The 25207-nt window shown below is 40.5% G+C and overlaps 2 protein-coding genes across 4 annotated transcripts in view; one reads left to right on the plus strand and one right to left on the minus strand.

Moving 5' to 3' along the window:
* The window catches only part of gabrb4 (gamma-aminobutyric acid type A receptor subunit beta4), a 354886-nt gene that overhangs the window by 315545 nt on the left and 14134 nt on the right, over positions 1-25207 (minus strand). The window lies entirely within an intron of this gene.
* Positions 1-25207, plus strand: part of gabra3 (gamma-aminobutyric acid type A receptor subunit alpha3) — a 167335-nt gene that overhangs the window by 137401 nt on the left and 4727 nt on the right. For 2 of the 3 annotated variants that reach the window (XM_074672399.1, XM_074672400.1), the window contains 3 exons: positions 4608-4760; positions 11947-12152; positions 25062-25100. In XM_074672399.1, the coding sequence (XP_074528500.1) occupies positions 4608-4760; positions 11947-12152; positions 25062-25100 (398 nt within the window). The remainder of the gene's footprint in view (positions 1-4607; positions 4761-11946; positions 12153-25061; positions 25101-25207) is intronic. The other variant, XM_074672401.1, reaches the window with a different exon arrangement.

Raw genomic sequence — 25207 nt, forward strand, 5'->3', positions numbered from 1 at the left:
TTTATTCTTCAATATATAACCTTGAAATGCTGTGTTCATGTCCAGCATGGAAAATCACCCACTCTTCCACTCCCTACAGTCACAAGAATGCGTTTAGGTACCTAAACATGGTACCTTTTGAATCTACATGAATCGATACCTGGTACTTTTGTCATAACTCGGTCAGTACCTAAAAAAGTACCTAAATCGGTACCCAACCCTAGTATTTAGTTGGGCTGGGACTATATACTATTGTCGCAAGTCAATTCTACTACAGTTTTTGGAGTGCCGATTTGATTTAAATTGAGATTCTTCAATATTTACAATTTTTGCAATTTTTATGTAACCTTTTAACACCAGACCATGTAAAGTTAAATCATTTTTAAATCAAGTTAAATCATATTATCATCATCAAGTTAAATGATGATGATAATATCTACAGACTGTCAGGAGCCATATTTCCATAAACTGCACATCACGTGAGTCAGAGAGAAACATTTCACCCTCTGCTGGAGAAAAGTGGTCTCTTTTTTCCAATCCAGTTTATAAACAAAGGTTGAAATTAAGAATTTAAATTTGGAAAAAAAAGGATTTTTGACATAGAATACCAACTGTGACATTGTCAAATAAGAAATCCGAATATTGATTGATTTTTTTCTCTCACCCCTGGTATTTAGATTTTCTGACGACACCAGGCTCAGTTACACCAATTATTCATAACTTTCTTCTCACAAGTACAGACCTTAAAAAGCTGAACTTTTTATAAATTTGCATCATGTTGTTACAGAAAGCTTAGGACCCCTTATTTGTTCATTAACTGAAAGAGAATCAGTATCTGTGAGGGACTCACATCGCTGAAGTCAATCAGATTTAAGACTAATTGTGTAACTTATAGTCTGCTGTTCAACTGAGAGCTATGATAACCAGATGAAGAGGCAACACTCAGAGCGATGAAATAGAGCCAGAACGATGAGTTTATGTTGCAGACTTCAACAGCGTGTCAAAATTAAAGTACTGGCTGGAAGTCCTGCAATGCTAATTGTTACCAGCTAACCGCTGGCAACACGACAGTTAGTGAAAAGTTGGTCTCCATTCCCAAAAGCATTTGATCGCATCAGATGATAACAGAGGATGATTGCCGATGTGTCTGCTCAATCAGAGTCACAAACATCTTCATGTGTGCTTGGAGAACAAACCGCTTTGTTGGATGACACTCAGGATGTTTACGAGGATGCAGAAAGTGTGGAAGCTGAGAAATATCAGCGCTCATATGACTCTACAGAGGACACTTTCTGTGAGCTCATCTTTATTGTTGTGCTGTTCTGTGGTTTGACTCGAGGTCGAAACAGTTGCAGAAGTATCACAAAGGAGAAACACTAACTAAAGTCTGGCTTCAAGTACCAAAAGGATTCTTTCATAAGCCGGTTCAGCTCCAGGATGTCATAAAATCTCATTTCTTTAAACTTTAAACTTAATGGACTACAGTGAGTCAAGGGAGCGGGAGGATTTTAGACAGTTCAGCTCTGGTTAGAATCTGCTCAGAAAAAAATAACACCTCAGGGGGAGTGAGGATGTTTTTCTCATATCTGCGCGACACAGATTACAGACATGGCAATGAGAGCTGGTGCTTAGGGGAGCACAGAGTTCATCTATCTGCTGTCTTAATGACGTCATCTCAGCTGAGAGAAAGGTTCATCAAAGGCTAAGCATGATGCAGGTACATGCTGTTCACATGAACAGGAAAGGCAGCTGGGAGGAGACATGAAAAGAAAAACCAAAGGAATGCTCAGCAGTAGTTAGAAAAGTGGATGTGAAACATTGAAGCTTTCCAGCCCTTAAACTTAAAGGGGAAGCACAGTATTCATCATGTTTTTCTACGAGGCAATAAGAGCTGACAACATGCTGCTTCATTTACACTCATGGGATGCTCACTTTTTATTAGTCTTGTTAACTTCACACCACATGCACCTTTAAAAATGTTATCTAAAAATAAAAACTGCATTTACATGTGACCTTAAAGGAGAGAGTTTGTCCTCTTTTGCCCTTTAATGTGTTCTTATTCAAAAGTAGTGAGTTTAAAGACTGACTGTGCCTGCAGGACATCTTAGCAACATGAAACATAACGGTATGAGAATTCCACTTCAACAAAGACTGACTGGATGCTCTCTGCAGTTAGGTTGAACAAATATGTGCATATAGTTTAATTAGCATTAGCCTTAATAAGCCAGAGGATATCGGAACAACAGATAAATCCTGTGCTGTCCATCCTGTTTTATTAAAATTTTAAAAAATTACCAAAAAATTGAGGATGGCTTGGTTTAAATATCGTGACAATAAATTTTTTTTCATCCATTTAGTTAGTAAGTTAGTTGGTTGGTTAGTTATTATTATTATTAATTATTATTATTACTCTTGGAGGTGTATCCCGATGGGGTGGGGTTATGATGGAAGACGAAGAACTCCTCCATCATGTGAAGTTTATATGGAGTCCACTTTCAGCACTATGCAGAAACACAGGAAATCACAAACACACCAAAACAAAAAAGATTTACAGCCAAAACAAACATGTTCACTGCCTGGTCCACAAAAAATAGTTTTAGCCTGAGTGCTTCATCTCTCTAAGACCCTGTTTACATGACGTTTCATCTGAAAATGCAGTGGAAAAAAATATCTGTGTTTACACGGAAATGCCAAGGGACTGAAAACGCTGTAGTAAGCATGCCAGGCCTGTAGGTGGTGCCATAACTGTCTTGTCCAGAAGCAGCTTTTGGGAGCTCTCCACCGAAGTAGAGTTGAGCTGGTCATCTTGTGTATTTGGGGGATACTAAGTACAAAAGTGGAGCAACAAATGCACATTTCGTATGAAGACAGAAGATACAGTAGATTGAGCAGCAACACGGTAGTTTGCAATGATCATAACAACGGTGCATGTTTGTGTGTGCTCACGCGAAGCGGAGTATGATGTCGGCATTTCCACTGAAAACGCCGGCTTACTGTTTACAAGGCAACATGCGTTTCAGAAAAATCCCACTTTGGAGGCCATTTTCAAAAGTTTGCGTTTTAGGTCGGCTGAAACACCATTTCCATGTCAACGCGAGGCTGAAACGCAAACAAAACTTTTGCATTTCAGCCTGAAACCGTTGTCGTGTAAGCAAAGAGTCTACAAAGAGACGACAGGCCCGCCTCTTTGTCTCATTCAAACTATAACAAAGCTAGATCAAGCTCAGCATTTCCAATATGGGCGTCTGCTGACAATGAGCTTTAAAACACTGTGTAGGAAACAGAGGAGTGATATCAGTGCGATTGTCCATTAAGTATTCAGTGAAAGTCTTTCAAAGAAATTTTGTAATTCTGTCAATGAGCTATAACTTCTGTACTAATGTATTTTATTCAGAGAGCACTTAACTGTAGATTTGTGGTTAATGGCTGTTCAGACACCAGCTGAGAAAAGGTCACAAGTGGAGCCATAATAATAATAATAAAAAGCATAAGAAGATAGCATCACATAAAAAAAGGTGGTAAAAGCGTGTTTAAAGAAGTGATTCAAAAGATAAAACTGGTTTTGTGAGCCTCTACACAGACACCGAGCAAACACAAAGAGCACGAACAAACTGATGAAACCACCAAACAGGATGAGATTCAGCGGTGTCACAGGACTGGTCAAGTGAAAAGAAACTGAAATGGAGGAGTAAAAAGTCACAGAGAAAGAGAACCTCATTCAGGTGCTGGTGTTATTTTCTGTCTCTGTTCAGAATTCAGAACAAACACTTTGAACTGTGAATGAAAATGTGAAATGTTTTATTTTGATGTTGGAAGCTTAGGGAGAACTTTTTCAGTGAATTTACTTTAGGTGAAGACTGGGTGTGAAGCTGTTTGTGTCGCTGAGGAGTGAGGGTGATAACGTCCAGTGAGCAGGTCGTCAACAAATCCCTTCAGAGTGAGACACCGAACCCTGTGCTGTGGACTTGTCTCATCCCGTCAGAGAACTTAACTTTATCTCTTACATATTTGGTGGTCTGTCATGTCATTTACGTGTCAAACATGTAAAAATGTTGATTGCCCTTTTTTTTAAAAGTAGAGACTTCAAACTGTTTTCATTTTCCAGACCCCCAGTCCTCTCTTCCTAACATTTGTGCCTCAGCTCAAGGTCTCCACTGAAACTCAAGCATCCTCTGTGTTTTTGCATTTTGAGAACAGCACAGATGCCACTTTGCCACGATGACTCTCTTTTCACAGAAAGCACAACTGCATCTTGAAACCCTCACAGAAACATTGAAGTGAAATGTGTTGTGTTGTACTTTTTATTTCTCCTCTTTGGAGCCGCTGTGTTTGTGTTTTATTTGCCTCACATAAAGAGCACAACACAGCGTCTGTGTGTTATATTAGAGCACACGGTGTCTTTTCACAAACAGTTAAGTGACGACATGTTTTCATGTGTCTTGATGGCTCATGTAAGACACTGAAGATAATCCTATGAAGCACTTTGATGGTGACAGTCTACATGTTTGTTTCACTTTAAAAGACGTGACTGAATATTTCAGCGCATGTTTCCCTGACAGAGTGTATCTGTATTAATAATTATAACCTGTGTGTGTCTCTCCATCTCTCTCTGTGTTTCTCTGCCACAGGAGAATATGTCGTGATGACTACATATTTCCATTTGAAAAGGAAAATTGGTTATTTTGTGATTCAAACCTACCTCCCGTGCATCATGACCGTCATTCTGTCTCAAGTCTCCTTCTGGCTCAACAGAGAATCGGTTCCTGCTCGCACTGTGTTTGGTGAGTGCTGTCCTGTGTTTGTGTCATAACGTTAAGAAAAAGACTTAATGATTAATGAGACATGTGAGATCATTTAGCGGAGCTTCACCAGGTAAGAGCAAAACATGCAGAGCTGCTTTTCTAAATCGTCAGATGATTCAGCAAAATAAGTCAACTTGAAAAACGTTCCAATTATCAGAATGAGTCTCAAACACAACTCGGTGCATTCAGGTGCACACAGGCATGAAGGAGTCGTTCATTTCTCCACAGCTTTCATCACAGTATTGACAGTTCCCACCTCTGAAACAGCCATTCATCAAAGACAAGTCAAAGCAAAGCTGGAAAATATCAAATTGAAAGTGCGCAGCAGGTGATAGATGGAGGGCTGCATCTCCTGAAGACAATGTTCAGCTGTTTTGTCTACTAAATAAAGACAGTCAGACGAGTTTGAAAAGCTATCAGTCACTGAGCTGGGGCAGTGTCGACAGAAGCAGACATTAGTTTAAAAAAGTAGAGCTTCAATTTACTCTTTATGGGTCATTTGTCTGCCAGGAGTAAAGAAAGAAGTCAAAGAGAAAGGACAGAGTGGCCGGACACGTACAGCTTCCTGAAAGAGTTGCTCCCAGTGATGAAACTCGGAGGAAAGAAAATTCTTTGAAGTTTACGCTTTCTAAGAATTTCCCCTCAAAGATGAGACTAGACCCTGGTAAAGTCAGATACCCACAAACCACCCTGGCCCCTTAAAAAAAGCTCCTGAGGTGAAAAGAGGAGTGAAGTACACTTTTAGGAAGCTCATGAATTGCTCTACCAGAGAAGAAAATAGTGAGAAGCAGAATAATGAGGGACGTAGTTAGCAAAGCAGTTTGGGTACATGTCCAAAGTACAGAGGTTATAGTCCTCATGGCAGTGGTCGCTGGTTCAACACTAGGGCTGGGACGATGTGCTTTTCTCGCGATTCAATTCTATTATGATTTTTGAGGTGCTGATTCGATTACAATTGCGATTCTTCTATATCTCCAATTTTTGAGACTTTTATTGAACCTTTTAACAGCAGACCTTGTGAAAAAGTTAAATGATGATGATTATGTCTACAGACCATCAGGAGCCATATTTCACCATAAAATGCACATCACGTGAGTCAGACAGAAACATTTCACCCCCTGCTGGAGAAAAGTGGTAACTTTCTTCCAATCCATTTTATAAACAAAGACAGAAATGAAGAATTTTAATTTCAAAAATAAAATTGATCCTTTGACAAATAATCATGATTTTGATATTGTCAAACAAAAATCCCATGAAATCTTTTTTATTTTTTTCTCCCACCCCTATTCAAGCACCCAGTCACAACCCCTTGCCCACACTCTCTTCTCCGGTCTAATGATTATAACAATAAATTTTCATTGAGGACCTATTTTTTGTGACAAAGACAATGACAGGCTGAGATAATTCTGTGATGATGAAAAGTCTGACCAACAAAAGTTTCAACAAGAAGATGACGATGAGATGAAAATGTTCAAATCCATGATATTTTCCTCCTGTGTGTCTAATCTATCAAAACCTAATCAATGCCTTCCTGTAACAGCATTTGGTGATCTGTTAAGCATCATATTGTGTGTCCATTGCACATTTATTTGAATCCAGAGATTAAAAACAGAGCCACAGAAAGAGCTTCATCTTTTTTACTGGGCACAGAATAAGGATCATTCTTCCATATTGATACTTTTATTTGTGTGAAATGACCTTTTCTTACTCTGGAAGAGCAGCAGGTACAGCGCAACACTGGGAGGATTGTACCAGTCTCCGAACTGCTTCATGAGTGAATTAAAAGAGAAGAAGTTCAGAGTAAAAGTAGGCCTGTCACGATAACAAATTTTGCTAGACAATAATTTTCCAAAATATTATTGCCCAAAAACGATATTATTGTCAATATCATTTTGATTTTTTTTTCCATTTTTTCATTGATGTAATTATGACAAATGGGATAATAAAGTGAGTACACCATATCAAAAGCAAGAAACTTTAATTTCTTAAGAGTATTTAACTGTAATTAAAAGGTCAGGATCTTTTAAATAAAATAAATTAAAGAAAATATATATAATAAATTTAACAAACAAGTAAGAGCAAAAGATACAATGAAGATGAAATAGACTCCCTTTTAGAAAAAAATACATGTCAATGAAAATAATTAATACTAATTTAAAAACAATAAAACATAGACCCTGTCTCTAAAGAAAAAACGAAACTCCCAAAAAACCCCAACAACAACAAAAACTATAGCCTAAATAAAAGGGAGTTTATACAGTTCCTGAATTGTTTGTAACATGTACTTTTTCCCAGTCAATCCGTACTGTCTGTCAAACATTTTGAACATTTCTGGCTTTCAAACGTATTGAAGGGCTGCATTTCTTTGGCAATGTAGCTGTCTTTGAGCGCCCACCATTTGGCGCTTTTATTTCTATTTACTTTGCTGACCAAAAGCCTCAGTAAGAGCAGATTGTCAAAGAACAAGGCTCCGCTGCACCTCCCCTTCTTCTTCTTCTTCGTCGCCACTATTTTCAAACAAATGCGACATATCAGCTCGTTGGTGTTCATGAGCTCACACTTTGTTCATTCTGATAAAAAACAAAATATTCCCACACTGGGACTGTGGCAGGCGGCTTAAGAACCATATCTTTCGTGCCATCACTCATATTAGCGTGTGTTTCCTCCTTACCCCTCAGGACGCTCGCTTCAGCTCTATCCGTGTGTACGCGTGTGTACGTGTGTACGAGCAGCCCTGTCGCAAAAGATGCCAAAGATCGCATTTTTGACAGATGCTCACTCCGGTATAAATAGACGTAGTGAGCCATCTTCTCATTCAGCCTCTTTGGTGGAAAGAGAGGAGGAAAACAAACATGCATGCACGTGTCAGTTTATTGAGGCTGGCAAACTTACCAAGGAAGTTTTTATTTATCGTTCGGTTAATTGATTTATTGATTATCGTGACAGGCCTAAATAAAGTAAAGAAAGAATGTATGATGACTTAAACTATAGTCTAAAATAGGACTAAAAATAATAGGTATTTTTATCAAAAGAAGACTAGATCTAAAAGAGATGCCAAATTAACACTTTCCACTCCACGCTCTTCAGCTGCTCTATTTAAAAAAGATGAAAATGACAAAAAGCTGCTGAGATAGGGGCAAAATTTTCCAAAAACTGAATTACAGTGAGTTAATCAAACGTTGCTGATGGAATCATGAAGAGATCATGCTGAACACACACACATCCCCAAACCAATGCAACGACACTGTATCACAGAGAGAGTGATGTCAGTCTGAAGACATGACAAAACCTCAACCGTTTCACCCTCAGCCCTGTTCATCCCACATGTGAGCTTTAGTGAGGTTACGTTTTTCACTACAGACGGAGAAAGAGCCGTTGAAGTGTTTTTCAGCATCCTGTCATATTATCATCGCAGGAGATCTTGAGCTCAGTGACTCTGCCTTAACTCAACGTGCAGCAGCAGCAGCAGGATGCTGGCACTGTGGGCTGACATTTCCAGAACAAACACCTATAAAACAAGTTATGAGAAGACCATCATCCCCCCTTTTCTGTTTCACTCTATCTCACTTAACCTTCATCAGCCATAAAAATCATCAAATAAAAACAAATGCAGACTCACACAGAGTAGTGTAGAGATGGGACAGTGGAAGAGGGTTATGGTGTTAGAGAAGCTCAGTGTGAAGGGATGGACGGTTTATTAAAAAAAAAAGGTGTCGTTCGGTTTTCCTCACTCAGTTCAGGGGTGCGTGTACTTTGTTCCGTTTGTGTTTTTCTTTTTCTTCATTTTACTACTCAGTTTGAAGCGAGTATGTAGCTCCGATCATACGTGAGGTGTGTGTTGTTTACATGACGAGCAGAGTAGATGATTAATCGCTTGGGCCGATTATGCCTATCACCGATTAATCGACATCGGCCAAAATGTAGCCGATTATAAAAAATTTTGCTCCGCGGAGATTCTGTCACTCCTGCTTCTGTGTCTGTGTGTTAGGCTGCACACTGCCCGAGTGCCCCCCCCCTCTGTCCATCATTATCTAATGTAAGACCATTGAATGTTTTAACATTGTGTAAGTTGCTTTTTTGTGAGATAAACAGAGATAAATGCTCCTGTTAATTCACACGTCCACCATTATCAAATGCAAGACTGTAATTCGGCGTTTTAACGTTGTTTAAGTTGCTCATTGTGTTTACATTTTCAATTTTTTTTTTATACTTACTGTGTTTAAAGTTTGACTTATTTATTTAAGGTGTTTACAGTTTGACTTCTTTATTTATAATGGTGTTTACAGATTGTTCTTATTTATCATTGGTTTACGCTACAGTTCTTATGTTGACAGTTTTATAATTAAAGTTCCTTGTTTTAATTTAATAGTGTTCTGTCTCTGTCTTGAATCATATGGGTATTATAATGATTTTTGATTATATACAGTATATATCCCGTGTAGATCCACGGATTTATTATATATATCAGCCGATATATCGGATATCGGTCGATATATTGGATATCAGTCGATATATTGGATATTGGCTTTTTTTGCCCCCAGTGTCAGTATCGGCATCGGCCCCAAAAATCCCATATCGGTTGGGCTAGAAAAAGGTCGGGCTAGAAACAGCCTCATTCTTTCTGGTTTTTCATTACTTTACATGACATAACTGAACCAAAAACTGTGACTACAAAACCATGACGAAAAACCGAACCATGGATTTTGTGAACCGTTCCATCCCTAGACCAAAAGAAAGAAATAAGAATCAACAGAAGCTGTTTATCTGTGGACTCGCTCTTTAAACATTGTTAATTCAGTTATCACTCTCAGAGGATGACTGAGGGGACAGGCACTGTTTCTTCGAAGGGTTTCTCTACCAGACACCAAATAATTTCACCTGTTTTATGCTTTCAAGTTATGAATAACTTGCTGGATGTGATATGCTAATGAGTATACTCTTAAAACCAGGAGAGCTGCACAAGTGTCGTGTGAATAATGGATGTAATTCGTCCGTCGTGCAGCCTGCCTGTGAAAAACATTGTGTCTGCTCAGATCAGAGAAGATGCAATTTGTCCCCCTGCTCCATCCTTCAAGTGCTGCTGTGCTGCATAATCTATCATAAGTGCCCATAGCCCCTGTGTGTGTGTGTGTGTGTGTGTGTGTGTGTGTGTGTGTGTGTGTGTGTGTGTGTGTGTGTGTGTGTGTGTGTGTGTGTGTGTGTGTGTGTGTGCTGCATGTCCTGTATAATGATCCGTACATTAAGGACACGTGAAGTGCAGCACATGTTGTACAGCTGCAGAGATAAATACGAGGATTTCATGTTGTTGAGAAGCTGCGTCCGTTTCCGCGATCGATCACATGAATAAGAAATCCTGCACCTCTCACACACAGGCACACACACACACACACACCAGTCCTCTTTGTACACACATGTAAACACATTTCAGTCCCACAGTGAATTCCATTTTTAGAGACATGTTTCCTTCACATGAGGAGAGGAGCTGTCAGCAGTGTCATTTTCTCAGCACAGTGATTGAAGCATCGACTGTGAAGGCCACAGCTCGCAGCCGTGTTCCCATCATGCATTGGTTCCTAATGCTGTTGGTCACTTTGAATCAGCTCCTGCACTTTGTTCTTAGAGGTTATATGATAGAACGTTTGTGAGAACGTTGACTGGTGTATCTTCTCTGTTCCCCTGAGGCCTTTCAAGGCAGATTTACAGCCTTAATCAAGAACTTTTCTTTGGCTTTATGAGGTTTAGAGCGTCATGAATCAATATTAGAGCCCTGATTTATCACTCTTTCCAAACTTTATGCTTCTACACTGAAATTTGAAGCACCACCATGTCCTCTTATTATTCAACTAAGATTTATGAGCTTTGTTTTTTTTTTGTTTATCTCAAACTGTAGCAAAGCAAAGAGAGCGTCTATAAATTCTGTAGTAATCCAAAACAAAGCAGCCCAAAAATCAATCTCGTCCTCTAAAGAAATGGTATAGTTACCTATCAATCTTTTGTCACAAATTATAATCCCCCACCCGTGACATTCTGAAATGAGTTGACCTCGTCTGTTCTGCGACACAATAGCCATTTTTTGCAGCCCTCTGTGTATCTATTTTTCATCAGAAGAGATAGGCTGGAACAGATGATGTGATTGCTTTTTATGTGCTTGGATGGGTGACCATTGTCCGACCCACATTTCATTCCCAGCAGCGCTCAATGTGAAGCGAGGAAGTGAAATTATTGGTGAAAAGTTTCAAAAGTTTTTACTCTGAGGGACTGGGATTTCCAGATTAATTAATTCTACTGGATGGAGTGTTGCATTTGAGATGGCTTGGCCTAAATGTACGCGGACAACGGCTCATCTGTCTGTGTGTTTGAGGCTAAAGGACATTCAGAGTCTTCACAGCTTGGGTCTTTGTGACGCAGTTTTTAATGGGCTTATATTTGTCTTTTATGGTCCACAGTCTGGAACTTAAACTCCAGAAGACACAGCGCTTTGATCCCAAATCTAATGATGAAAATCGTTGAGTCAGACTGATTTCAACAAAAACACAGCCTGAAACTTTCTTCATCATGCTTCATCTCTTTGAGCAGAGGTCCCTCCACTTTGAACCTGCAGCACTGACCCAATGTTCTCACCAAGTTTGTTATGCACCACTTCATCCAGTCACAGCTCTATAGCTCTACTGTGCGTCTGAAACAGTGACTCGTGTGAATTTGCAGCTCTGCGTTTGATTCAAATTTAAATATAAAACTTAAACTTGTTTAAAGCTTTAACTAAATAAAGATCTTTACAGTTATAATTGTATACATGTATGTGTTTAGTGAGCAGAGCCAGTCAGGAAACTTGATCCACCTCGCCTCCACGATCTTGGTGATAGAAACGGGCTAAACAGAAAATGAGCTGCTTAAGAATATTATGAATACTATTCACTCAGATTTCAGCAGGTGGTAAATTAAACTCTGACTTTTGATGTCATATTTGCATTTTTACCATTAGAGCCAAATTCTTTGAGGCCATCAAGCTGCATGCAGATCGTTCATTTCCAAAACCTCTCAGGAGAAAGAAAATGAGAAAACAAATGGTTTCAGTGGTGACTGCTCCAGGGTTTGAGCTAGGCTGTAAAAAAGTGAACTGTCTTCTGAGTTTTGCCTTTTCCTAACATTTTCATTTCATCCTCAGGGGTCACCACTGTCCTAACCATGACCACCCTGAGCATCAGTGCTAGAAACTCCCTTCCTAAGGTGGCCTATGCCACGGCCATGGACTGGTTCATGGCTGTGTGCTATGCCTTTGTCTTCTCTGCCCTGATTGAGTTTGCCACAGTCAACTACTTCACCAAGCGCAGCTGGGCATGGGATGGCAAAAAAGAGGGCATGGAAATAAGGGTGAGTGATTTTTACTCTTTTGAGCTGCACCAACATCAACCATCTCAAAGAAATGGTCCTCAAACACCAAAATGAATTCTCTGTCCACTTTTTTTCTGCTGATTGAACACCAGATCAAATGTTCTCTCCATCTGATTAGATAACTTGGTTAAAAAGCTGCACAGTGAGTTCTTACTTTACACCAGAGGCACGATGAGGGCAAAGTGCACTTTGGAAACCCTGTCAGAAAGTTCCCTCCTTAAATCAGTCCAGAGGACTCAGTAAAGACTGTAAAGAGGAACTTTATTTATTCATTAACAGCCAAATGGAACAGGGACAGCAGGGCGGAGCAGCGAGAGCAGAAGCTGAGATAAACTCCCAGAGACACTGGCCCTGATTTATGACGGCAGCATATGTTCAAGACTCATCCTAAAGTCAGTGTAGGCTCCTTATCCCCCGAAAAAACCTCCACATCCAGTCTGCACATTAAACACACCCCTACGTGAGTGTGCATTCTTTCACACCTGGTGCCAACTCTTTTATTTCTAGCATTAAATTCAACACGTTACAGCTCACTGAATTTATCATTTATGTAGATCAAGTAGTCTAAAAATGTAGATTAGAGCTGAGAGTCGAAGCTCAAAGTGTTTTTAATGCCTGACTTAATTAAAAGCCTGATTCTTTTTTTTTATTTTTTTGTGGGATGCCTAAAAAGATGTTTTTCCTCTAAAGTTTTGATGAAGCACCACAAAAAAACGACAAGGCTCTCATTAAAACTTCATTCTTTAATTAACCACAATATTTTAAGATTATATGAAAATAAAAAGATTAGGACAATGATACAGTATCAGAGTTGGCACATTAAAGAAAATCAATCAATGGTTGTTTGAAATTAACTCACTTTGATTTTCCCTCAAAGTCGCTCGATTCATCCCAGGAGCGGATAAGAAGAGTGACAGCTTCAGGTGTTGACGCACTGTTTGATTGGCAGGGATGAGAAGCAGACTATAAAATGTTTACTTGCTGTCAAAGCTATATATTTACATCTATGAATAATTAATAGATGCTATGCACAGATGGTTTTGGGTTTCAATTACCTCTGCAGATTTTCAGTTTGGAGAAGGTGTCAGAGCAGAGCATCAGACTTGAGAGAACCGCATGCAGAGTTTATAAAGTCAGACTGATTACTGACAGCCAGAGAGCCGACACACACAAGCACATGTTTGGACTCAAAATGTGAGAAACTTCAGCAAAAGGAAACTTTTACTCTCTTTACTTTGCTTTATGTTGAGTTTATTTTTAACCACTAAATGAGCAACCCCAGAGCTTCTTTTTTTTATTTCAGCTTCTCAAAAATGTCAGTCAAGACATCTTTTGTCACTCACTGTGATGTTTGATGAACTCAGACATTACTGTGTCCAGTCACTGTTGCACACAGAGCATGCAGGAGCAACAGGACACTTCACATGCAGCCTCTCGCATCACTGCAACCAGAAAACTCATCATGAGCCAGCACAGAGAGGTGCTGGACAGAGGAGTCTGCTGGCTGTAACAAAGCTCTCTGCACCAGTGGTCAGTGTGAGGCCAGTTAACTATCACTCTACAACCTGCTCATGGTGAGCTGAGGTTTTACTGCTGAATGAGAGCGGGACACACACCTTAGCCTCAGATTCTTTGGTTACGGATGAAAATAAATGAACCAAGATTTGAGCAAATGTTGTGACCAGCCCTGAAGAGCTCAAATGGATTAGATTAGGCCACAGGAATGGAAGAGAATCTGATTTATTACTTTGAGACTTATTTGTTTTGGGTTTTTTATTTTATAACTCTTTTTAACTGATTCACTTTGTGTCCATGAATCGTGCAGATGTTTGGGTAAAATTCAGATCAAAAGCTGGAGAAATTTCTGGGTTTACTGGACGTTTGCAGTGATCCCACTGCTGCAGAATTACTCAGAATGTCTCCAACACAGCGCTGTAACTTCATTCATAATTTAAACCTCCTGACAGGCCGACAGGATCATGACGTGTTGTCTACACATCCAAAAATCCTCCAACGGCCAGTCCGGGTAAAGGAGCAGTTCTCTTTATTATAAATGAAGGTAAAAAGACTCAAGTCAGAATCATCTGAGCTGGACTCAGACTTGAATAATGAGGACTCCAGACTCACCTCAGACTGAAATGGGTACTGATACCAATGCTATAATTGATTCAACTCATCGATCTGATTCTATATCGATTCCGTCATCAATTCCTCCTGTGAATTCTCTCTGCAAGGAGTCAGCAACATTTTACTGATTTTAGTAAATAGTAGTAAATAAATATGACATTACACTCTTGGTGTTCAACGCTGTGCATCAACATGTTGGTGGTGTTGCCACCCATGTATGATATTACCACTTGGCAAAAACTGCACTCTGCACTGTTAGTGTCCTTTTTTTCTGTAAAGTAAATCAAAGCCTTCGATCATTTCGATCTCTCCGCCGTTGTCTTGGAAATTCTGCTGCTGACTAACAAGTGTGATTGACCTGTGGCACGTCACATGACGTCAACATAAGGTCCAGCTGCTCTGGAGTAATGTAAAGAATCAACAAGGGCATCATTCAGCACAAAGGCTAATGAAGTCGATGGATCGAACCTTTTCTAATCGATGCTTAACAGGAACCAGTTATCGATAACACCCAGCCCTACTTCAGACACTAGGTTTGGTGGCTCTACTTCAACACTGACCAGGACAGAGGGTGGACATTTACATTGGTTAATAAATCATGTATCAGACACATTCATGACACTTAAAATGTTTAAAGGGGACATATCATGCTGATCACTGATTTAATACTTACATATAAAATATTAAAGTTGAAAACAAGACCTTTCACCCGCTGAATTTTCAAAAAATGAGCTATTGTATTTTTTCTGATATCCTAGAACGAGATTTGATGCCTCTGAAAATAGGTCATTGCCATTTGGCTTCGAGATTTTGACCTTCATGTCGACACGAGGATCCTTTCTTTTTATTGGAGTAATCTGATAAAGCAGCTCCTCCTCTGTGATGTCAGTTAGTCACACAACCGCCACCGAGGGATACACCCACCAAGAGCCGAATATAAACGAATAAACTTTACACGTTACAGTACCGGTTTGACTCACCACACTGAAGCGTCCTGAGATGATCTGTGTTGAGGTGGATTTTCTTCCTCCTGAGCTGCAGAACCGTCCGGGTCTGACTCGGGTCCAATACAAAAGGATGTACCCTACACTCTGCCATTTTATTCGTGCTATCAATGCCTTACAGTGAAGTTTTGGCAAACAGCAAACTCGCTCAGTCTGCTCCATTTAATGTGGTGCTTTTGTAAATACTGCCATGCTGCAAAAACCGCCCCCTGGCTCTACCCCCTCCGCCCCTCTGATAGAACTGACCAATCAGAGCACAAAGGGCTGTGATGTTGCGAGGTTACTGGAGGTCATTCTGGACACTGAGCGTTTCAACGAGATCTTCAGAATGGCCCAAAATGAGGATATTGAGAACGCTATTGTGGGGCAATGAAGGAACTAAATGACTTGTACTGAAGGCAGAAATGCTTTACAGGCATCCTAGTCTGCCATAGTGAAAAGGAGAAACAAGCATGATATGTCCCCTTTAAAAACTCTGGTAAACCCAAGGAGGCAAATTATACAGCTTTGCTCAGAAAACAGCATCTAATCTGAGGTGATTCTTCCCTAAAAATGGATCCTCAAACCTCAAACGTTACTGAATTCAGAATGACTGTCTTGGTGGTAAACTTGTGAAAACTCATATGAAACTTTGCTTGTTGTGGTCTGGCAGATCCAGTTTTTTTGTTGCTTCCATCGGACCGACTCAGTGAGAAGAATATTTCTCGTGTTGCCACAGACAGCACCACAGATCTATTTTCTGTCACTAATGTACAAACAGTTTGACACAATCAGTACACCCTTTCCATTTCTCCATAGCTTGACATTTGGTCCTCTGAGTGATTGGCAGGACTGCATATTGCTGCCACAGAACTTTTCAGTCAGTGGGAAAAATTCAGAGCGATATATTGCTGCACAGTGGAAAGGCTCTTTTTTTTTTCCCCTTTTCCTTTTTCTTCCTTTTGATGCCTCGTCTTAATGGCAACAGCCTGGGCTGCGTTCTCGGAGGCTGTGCTGAGCATGCAGTTGTCATGATAGATAAAAAAGAATGGGGTCACAGAGGGAGACAATGCACTATGATCACACTCCCTGCCAGAACGAGCCACTGGAAAGCCAAGGCATCAACCTATGAGTGCTTTTTCCTCATTTTACATATTATTGTGTGAAAAAAGAGGCGACTGTGAGGACTGTGTCGTTCAGAAGAGAACTAAGCTAAGAAAGTCCTAAGAAGTCTTTGAAAATACCATCCACAGCCATCATCAGAGGCTGGGTTTCCACCGCTCCAACAGGATCTAAATGTCGTCTTCATGGCCCTCAGGCTTCTTCTTTTAAGGACTAAAACGGAGAGCTCCAGACGAGTCAACGTGCACTAATTTACCTTGTTATGGAGCTGCTCTGCCATTCTCCTCCCTTTTTGTCGACTAACACTCTCTCTGACAAGCAGTCTTTCTAATTAGCTCCCCCCTCACTGGCTGAAGGTGTGCTTATTATGGAAATTATCTGCTGGGGAGTTCGGTTTGAATGAGAGGCGTCGTATTTCCAGGCTCTCTGTGACACCTGATTGGACTTGACTGTGTCAGATATTATGTGCTGCTTTCATCAGGCAGAGAGTGGAGCTCGGGTTCATTGTGCACTGGGCGACACTGCTGGAGCACCAGTGTCTACAGCTACTGACATCTGAACACAATGGTCTGTCAGGGGAGACACAGCCTGCAGTCATCCTTCACAACAGTCACATGTCAGCATGGCACTGCAATCACTTCACTGAACAACAGGAGGGAACTCAGCAGAAACACACACCTGATCATCAATCTCAGGAGGCATCGTATTGTTATCTCTTTGATGGGTTACTTTCAAAAATCCATGTTCAGCTGATTAACCGCGTTCCCACAGCAGACATGCTCTCCCACGTTCATGGTGGGAAGATCGGAGTCAGTGTTTTTTCTTTTTTCAGGTTTTAACCCTGCATGGGTTATGTAGTGTGTTTTAAAACAGTTAAAACATTTATTTCAGACTCTTCTTTTAGATATCACCACACAGTTAGATAGAGATTTTGTTTCATCTTAACAATTCAGAAGCTGCTTCATATTAGCATTAGAGCTAATGGGTTTTCTGATCTTTGTCATAGTCCAGATAAGAATAGAAGTCGTACCACTATTATCAGTGTACTATTTTTTTATTCCATATCCGTTTTAGAATCCAAAACCGGGAAAACGGATAACGTCTTGTTATTTCATTTCTCGTTTTCAAATCAAAAATCAGAACGAATGATACGCTGATACACTATTCAATGTTTGATGTTGATCTCCTTCTTACAGAAATGTAAGTTCTGGAGGTTCTCGTTGTATTAGCCTTTCTTAAAAATATCCAAGGTTTTTTTTTTTTTAAGGTCTGGTAATATAGTCCCTGGTAAGTGGACTGTCTTTATGCATGTATTTGCTCTTTTCTAGCTTCCACCAAATGTTGCATTTAGCCAAAAACACATAAACACACACAAATAAAAAAATTGGAACTTAAAGGTGAGGACTATCTGAAAACGGTAATCTTTTTCTAAGATAAAGACTCATTTTCCCATTAACACTTGCAACCACTGTCACAAGGATATGGCTTCTACCAAGGCGTTTGTTTTGAAGCAAATGACGAATGGAGATCAGATCTTCTTTATAACACTATGTTTCTCTGTTCAAGTCTATTTTTTATTAGGCAACAAGGTAATATATATTAGCACTGTTGTCTCGAATGTGACAAAAAGCAAACATTGTTAGTTTGTACCATAGTTTAGCAGCCAACTATATTTAGGGCTACTCACAGCCTGCTGCTCTGAGACGTGTCCAAAATGTGTTAGTGAATCCTAGTTAGCTATGTCCTGCCAGTCATCTACCAAGCAGAGCTAACGTAACCTCACTCTTCATTTTATTGATAGACTCTCAAGTTTAAACAGACAACTGCAGAATAACTGCTGACTGTGGGTTTCAGCAGTTACTGTTTAGCTTTCTTCTGATCTGACGTCCTTCTACTTTTTGCCAATCCAGCTCCCTCTAGTGTCCATCATCACCACAAAATTAATCGAAGAAATCCTTTTTAGCAGAGAAAAACACAGATCTCTCTTCTCACCACTAGACTTTGTCCCAGGACTACACAACAAGAAGCTGAGAAATAGCATTTAGGAATGACCTACTTTAGTTCTGATAATCTCATTTTAAAGTGTAGATTAAGATCAGGTATTTGTTTGGAGGGAGAATCTTTGAAAGTCCTCACAGGGACTTTAACTTTTCAGAGTTTGCTTGTAAAGAATTGGTTTGCCAAGTGCGGCAAGAGTTAGCAGGGCTAGCACCCCCAACCTTCAGTCCTTACTGGCAGGTCAACATCCACGTCTATGCTGGTTACATATCAGTCCAGTCAAGTGTTCAGATTATCTGCTAAACCAGACAAAGACTTTATACAATATTGTATACTATAAGTCATATTACTTCCAAACCGAGTTGTGCTTTTTTTACTTCTAATGTATGAGAACACAGAAGAGGAGCTGCTACAGATGGCGACTGAAAGGAATACAGAGGAAACATCCACGGACACTGGACATCAAGAAGCTGAGTGTTACTGCTGCCACGACTGTTGTTGTTGTTGTTGCTGTAACAGGACACTCCAGAATTTAGAAGAGCAGGGAAATCTGTGTGATGAGTTATACAGACGGCTCGAGAGCCAGCAGTGTCCTCAGACAAATCCTGAAGAGTGTCTGTAACCAAGTTCCACTCGGGACAGCAGTAACACTCAGCATCCGTGGGCATTGAGTCACAGCTCAGACATTTACACCACTGAGTATTTCCGACTCTATCTTGATGTCCAGTGTCCACGGATGTTTCCTCTGTATTCCTTTCAGTCGCCATCTGTAGCAGCTCTTCTTCTGTGTACTCCGGTTCATACAGGTATCCTTTTGGTTCCAAAGTGAACAGAACTTCATCGTCGCTATCATAGTCACTCATTTTGAATTTCCTACGCTGCCTCACAATCCTTAGAGTACAAACAAAAGAATCATGATACTCGATCAAACTTAAACGAGGCCACAACCGGGGCCCGAAGCATAGCTTGTTTACATTCCCTACAGCTGAAAGGAGGAGGGGGGGACGGAGTGCACTAGCGCTGCACTGAAGGACACATGACCAGTTAGTTAGGTCCCGATAAATGTTTATATTTCCGAAGACTTAATGCACTTAAAAATTATTTTATGTAGCGTACTCTTAAACTGTGGTATTACTTTTTGATTTTAGTTCTTGTAGGCAGAGAAAACAGCCTTTGAATTTGGTACGGTCTCTCCCTGTTAGCGCCTATTTCCTAGTCACCATCGATTACAGTTTGTGTCTTACTGAGGGAGAGGAACTATCCCTTTAATGGCTTTACATCTGTCTGCCACCCAAATCTGTGTTTATATTACTATCACTACTTATTGCAGCCAAGAAAAGGACGTAAAGTGAAGGGGGGGGGGGGTTCTTTTAGTAAAAGTAATTAAACACAAGCTGTATCATGACCCGAGGTAATGAGACCAAACTTAGGCCACCCTCACAATTACCAGTGAGTAAAAAGTTAATAGTGCCGCTTAAAAACACACGGAGGAGAACATTGTGTCTCCTTAAACACACTCAGCCCACGTGTTCACACACTTGAGGCTACTGAGTGTGCAAACACTTCATCTCTAGTCTTAATATAAGGAAGAGCTGTCACAAGGTTCAGTTACACAGTCACACATACAGACACAGTCACACACTGAGCTCCAAACAGCAGGACAAAGCGCGGCACAATTACCCTGAGGATACTTAATCACACTCAAAAAGACATTCTGATGCAACAATTTGCTGAAGTAACAAAGACAAGGTCAATAGATGCATTGTATTCAGGCAGAGGATCTGTTCTTGCAGTTGCACACAGAAATCTGTGGCTGGGAGCAAATTGTGCTCTGTACCACATTAGATTCATGAAAACATGCACACAACCCAATGCCACATGTGGTTTCACCAATAAGTAGACCACAGATATAAGTGAAGAAGACAGCAGAGTAAAAAGGCAACAGAAATGACTTTGCTCGGCTCATTTGTCAGGTTTACGGGCACAGAGCATCTCTAATGCCAAGGACTGAGGCGTTGAAGGGACAATGATTAAGGTCATGTGACACGTTTTAGCAGTCATTGGCTTTTCTTGCTGATGTAAGCCATTGCTGTGATGAAAGAGGCTCTTGGTGGCGAGAAATCAATATCACGGTAAAGTTTCTGGTTATCCAGGGGGCATCAATGACGCTCTTTCTCCTCCTGCTCTGAAACACTTTATAGACGCTCACAGTTTTCAAACAGGCATACCAAGTCCCTGCTCAATGCAACCGCCTGTCTGTGGGCTCTGTTAGCTCTCCACACCCCTCTCTGTGTCCAAGATGAGCTCCAAGGATCATCTCTCTCCTGATGCCCTGCTCACTTGAGGAGGAAACACTGATCAGAGTGATCACGTCGTGTCCTCAGTCCTGATTCCTCAATCAACCACAACAAAAGCGTATTTGCCTCTGAGTGCTACAAGCATGTCCATATTTGTTGATACTTGACAGGAAATTGTTGTTTTCTTGATAAGAAGAGATCTAATCCTCAGCCGTCCTTCACATTTAAGGTTACTGAAGCTACGTTTTCAAAAGGATCATCAGTATGTGGCTTTTTATTTTGGACTGGAGCTGCTGATACAAGTCGTTCTCATGCCAGACTTCCTAATCCAGGTCGATCTTTGGTCAGATTGACTTCTCAAAGCTCAGTTCATCCAGTGTTCCCCCTAATTCTTCGTTTGTGTCTGAGCACACAAGCTCCCTGAGCATTCCCTAAACATCAGACATACACACTATGGCCACACCAGTATCCTTCTTGCATTTTCCTACTATTCTAAGTGCATTTAAATGACTTCTCTTTGACACTTGGGGTATTCCACTTTACCCCTGCAAAAACTTGCTTGCTACTTTGGCTTCGCAGCATGTTCTACAGAGCAGCCTTTTCTCTACTACTCTACAGTTTCATTTAGCTGACGCTTTTGTCTAAAGCGACGTACAATACAAGCAAGAATTTAAACCGTGGAAAAAAATCTTAGTTAGAGCAACAATGTGCTTCAGGTTATTTCAACCGCAGGTGCTGCCATCGCGTGGCCACAAAAAGTGGGGGGGTTTGTTTGTTTTGTTTTTTTTACTCCCTTAAAAAAAAAAATCACCAGTTTCACCTCTTTTTCTTTAATTCACATATACTCTGACAGCTGTTCCATCTTAAATAAACTGCATGTCTTTTAATTTGCCGCAATTACTTTTGTTAACTGCTGCACCGTTGGCTACACACTAACTTATTAAACAGCGTTATGTACACATTAAGTGCTGTAAATGTCACTGACTGGCTGCATTAGAAATGATTGGCTGGACAGCGTTAGTCATTGTTTTATCTGAGTTTACTGCTTTTTGTCACCTGTCACTGAGTTGCAACATCAAATAGTCCAGAATAAACAGTGTGTGGTTATTTTCTTTACAGTTCAGGTTGGATTTTATTTTATGCACTGCATAAATATGCTGTGCGCAGAGAACGTGGGAGCATTGTGCGATTGTGCAAACGGGCAGCTCAGAGGGAACACTGGGCACACTGTAAAACATACTAAGTTGACCTTACAAAAAATAGATAAATAAAAACACAGAAACTCGTTGCCACAAAAAAATTAAGTTACGCCAACTTAAATATGATAAGTTAATACAACTAAAATATTTTGAACTTGCAAAACTTTCCTTACATATTTCTTTTAAGTTAATGCAACTTTCTATGGGATAATTTGATTTTCTTGTTTTGTTTTCACTGATTGATTCAGCTTTTTGTTGTGACATCATTTTGTAACTGTGAGTGAGAAGCACAGACAGCCTGTCAGTGCCATATGGAGCATAGATAGCCTGTGCCCCCTGCACATCATCCTAAAGTTTTTCAACTTTTTAACTTCTAATTACCTTACTTGTTTAAAATGAGTGAGTAATAACATTTGGATGAAGAATCAGTTGGGTTCATTTAGTATTTTTATCATAGTCAATGTTGGGTTTTACCGTGCACAACATGTGTAAATTCAGCTTTAAGGTTCTGGTTAATGGGCTTAAAGTGATCCTCCAGGATGGAACAAGTTGGGTCCTATCACAAGGTTTAGGGCAGAAATTACCCCTACAGCAGTGATTTTGTGCAGCAGAAGCCCAGAGCACTCGCACCAAACACCCTCTCCCTGCTCCTCTGCCGGTTTCCTCTGCACTCAGGCGGGGCCATATTTTACTTGACCAAAAACACAAATAAACGAACTCCCACCAAAAACTCTGATATCGGTCTGCATTCACGCTTTATTTAGAGAATTTTCAGCGCGTTACTTTCACACAAAATTACCGCTAAATAAGGCTCTAGTTCTCATCGTGTCTCTTCGTCCTGGCAGACTACCTGCGTTTGTTTATATCTGGCACGCCGCACTGATACACTAAGCGGCGAGTGCCTCGTAGCCAGCTGTGGCTCTGCAGCGGAGGTAGCACTGTTTTATGCCATAATGAGAACTAGAGCCTTATTTAGCGGTGTTGTTGTGTGAAAGTAACGCGCTGAAAATTCTCTATATAAAGTGTGAATGCAGACTGATATCAGATTTTTTCGGTGGGAGTCCGTTTATTTGTGTTTTGGGTCAAGTAAAATATGGCCCCATCTGAGTGCAGAGGAAACCGGCAGAGGAGCAGGGAGGGGGTGTTTGGTGCGAGCGCTCTGGGCTTCTGCTGCACAAAAACACTGCTGTAGGGGTAATTTCTGCCCTAAACCTTGTGATAGGACCCAACTTGTTCCATCCCGGAGTATCACTTTAAAGAGACGTCTTCAAATAGGAGACAAACAGAGCAAACACAAAGCAGCACACAAGCTTTGGCACAAAGTAAGGAGAGGAAAACACTGATTCCTTAAATTTAATGTGAATGACAATGTGTAAGTGATAGTTGATCCAACCAGCAGGTAGACTGGTCTGAAAATACAGTTTACCATCAGAGGGGGCTTCTCTTATCAGCTCTAAAAGTTATTTACATTTAAATCAACAAAACAATTTAAAAACATTATCAAGAGATAACCTGTCTGTTGTTAGCTGTTAGCTTTGTGAAGACCCAGGTGAACGCTGTAGGTTGCGTCTTGCTTCCTTCATAATTGATTACTTGCCATCAGAGATATTTGGAGACAGTGATACCTTCCTTAGTAAGCAACAGGGAATGAGGAGCTGTCATCTTCTTCCCCTGATAGAAACACTGTCTTAAAATAAAACTGGTAAAATGAAGAAGGCACAGGTGGCAGCTACATGAAGCAGCTGGTGGAGTAGAAAAGATAAATATAAAGTATATTTGCACCGTCCACTAACTATGTATGAGACATGAACAGGGTGAGAACAACTTGCTGTGTGGGCTGCAGGTTTGTGAAAGTGAAGAAGAATTAATTTCTGGTGAAACAGTTTGATCTTTATCAGCGGTAATTCATTATGGTATGAGCTGAGTGCATCGAGAGCCGTACTCGCTGATACCTCGTCCTACATATTAGGTTTAACGGGCATAAGGATTAAGCACGTTGGCTTTGGTTTTACAGGACTCTATTCCCTGTGCACAGAGGTGACAAAGTGAACCAGATCAGAGAATGAACCCACATAGAAACATCTGTGTCACGTACAAAGCTGTTTTCCTGCCTTATTATTATTTGTGACAATGTGAATACTGGGAACAAAAGCCCAAACACAACATTCAGTGATGAGCCGTGTGCAGGAAGACATCGACCGTGGAGCGCTTCAGAGGAGGGGAAAGAGGGGACATTAGTTATGCTAATTAAAAAGATGAAGTCAAAGGAAATAGGAAGGAAAATTAAATGAAGCTGCAAAAGTGGAGCAAAAATTAAAGCTGGGCTCAAAGCAAAGTGAAAACAGGGAGCACTGAAAATGAAACACTTTGTTACATGGCACACACGCACACACAGTTTAATTTGCTGCAAGATCTTAAAGTGGCCACAGTGGGAAGGATGAATGGTGTGAAAAGAATCACCCAAGTAAACCCTCAAACACGCTGTGAGCCACACAGGAAACTAAAACTGTGCCCAGTGATCAATCTCAGTGCCCTACTTGTTCTCTCACATTTACAGTTTTCACTTCTCTGCACTCTTTCAGGCTGACAGCATCCTCTGCTGATGCAAGTTTAGCTATCCGAGCTCCCCAATTTAGCAAATAAAATCTGGCCTCCCTGTCCGACTTCAATATGAAAGACAGTCTAATGATTTCTCTCGAGGAGCGGGAGGACGACAGCTTCTGCAGCCAACTTTTATCACACACACAGCCTTTGTCGTGTTTGTTTTATCGCAAGCTGTTTGCCTGAAGAGGCCTGGCTGCTCTCATTGATACAGTTTGTCAGACATGTTTTCAGGCGCTCTTTTCTTGCTTTGTTTCGAATCCTGCTCTGAGCTGCTGCTGTTCGCAGTATCAGACGCCAGCCCGGCCTGCTTTCTCAATGATGCAAATTATTACTGTTCCCATTATGCAGTCTTTAATGGCCAGATAATAAGTTCATGATGAATTTTTATCATGGCTTTTTCTGCGATCTTGACTGACAGAATGCAGATTTGACTTGACATTATTAAAAGTGTAAAATGTTCAGAAGTACTTCCAGGTAGAAACTGATGATTAGAGTTTGTAAGTTGGGTAATTTTAATATAATTGGTAAACTTTTTTTCTTTTCTACTTTTCTTTTCAGGAACCGTTTCAGGCTAACATGGCAAGGATTAAAGATATGGTTAGGCTTTTGTTTTGTTCTTGTGTGTGTCGTGTCTCGTGGTGTTGCTTCTATTTCCTCTTTATGAGTTCAAATGGAAGTATTGTTATAGTCTGGTGCTTCGCCCC

This window comes from Halichoeres trimaculatus, unplaced genomic scaffold (assembly GCF_033239565.1).
Source record: "Halichoeres trimaculatus isolate MK-OKI-2021-1 unplaced genomic scaffold, fHalTri1.1 fHalTri1_scaffold_6, whole genome shotgun sequence".
Classification (NCBI taxonomy): domain Eukaryota; kingdom Metazoa; phylum Chordata; class Actinopteri; order Labriformes; family Labridae; genus Halichoeres; species Halichoeres trimaculatus.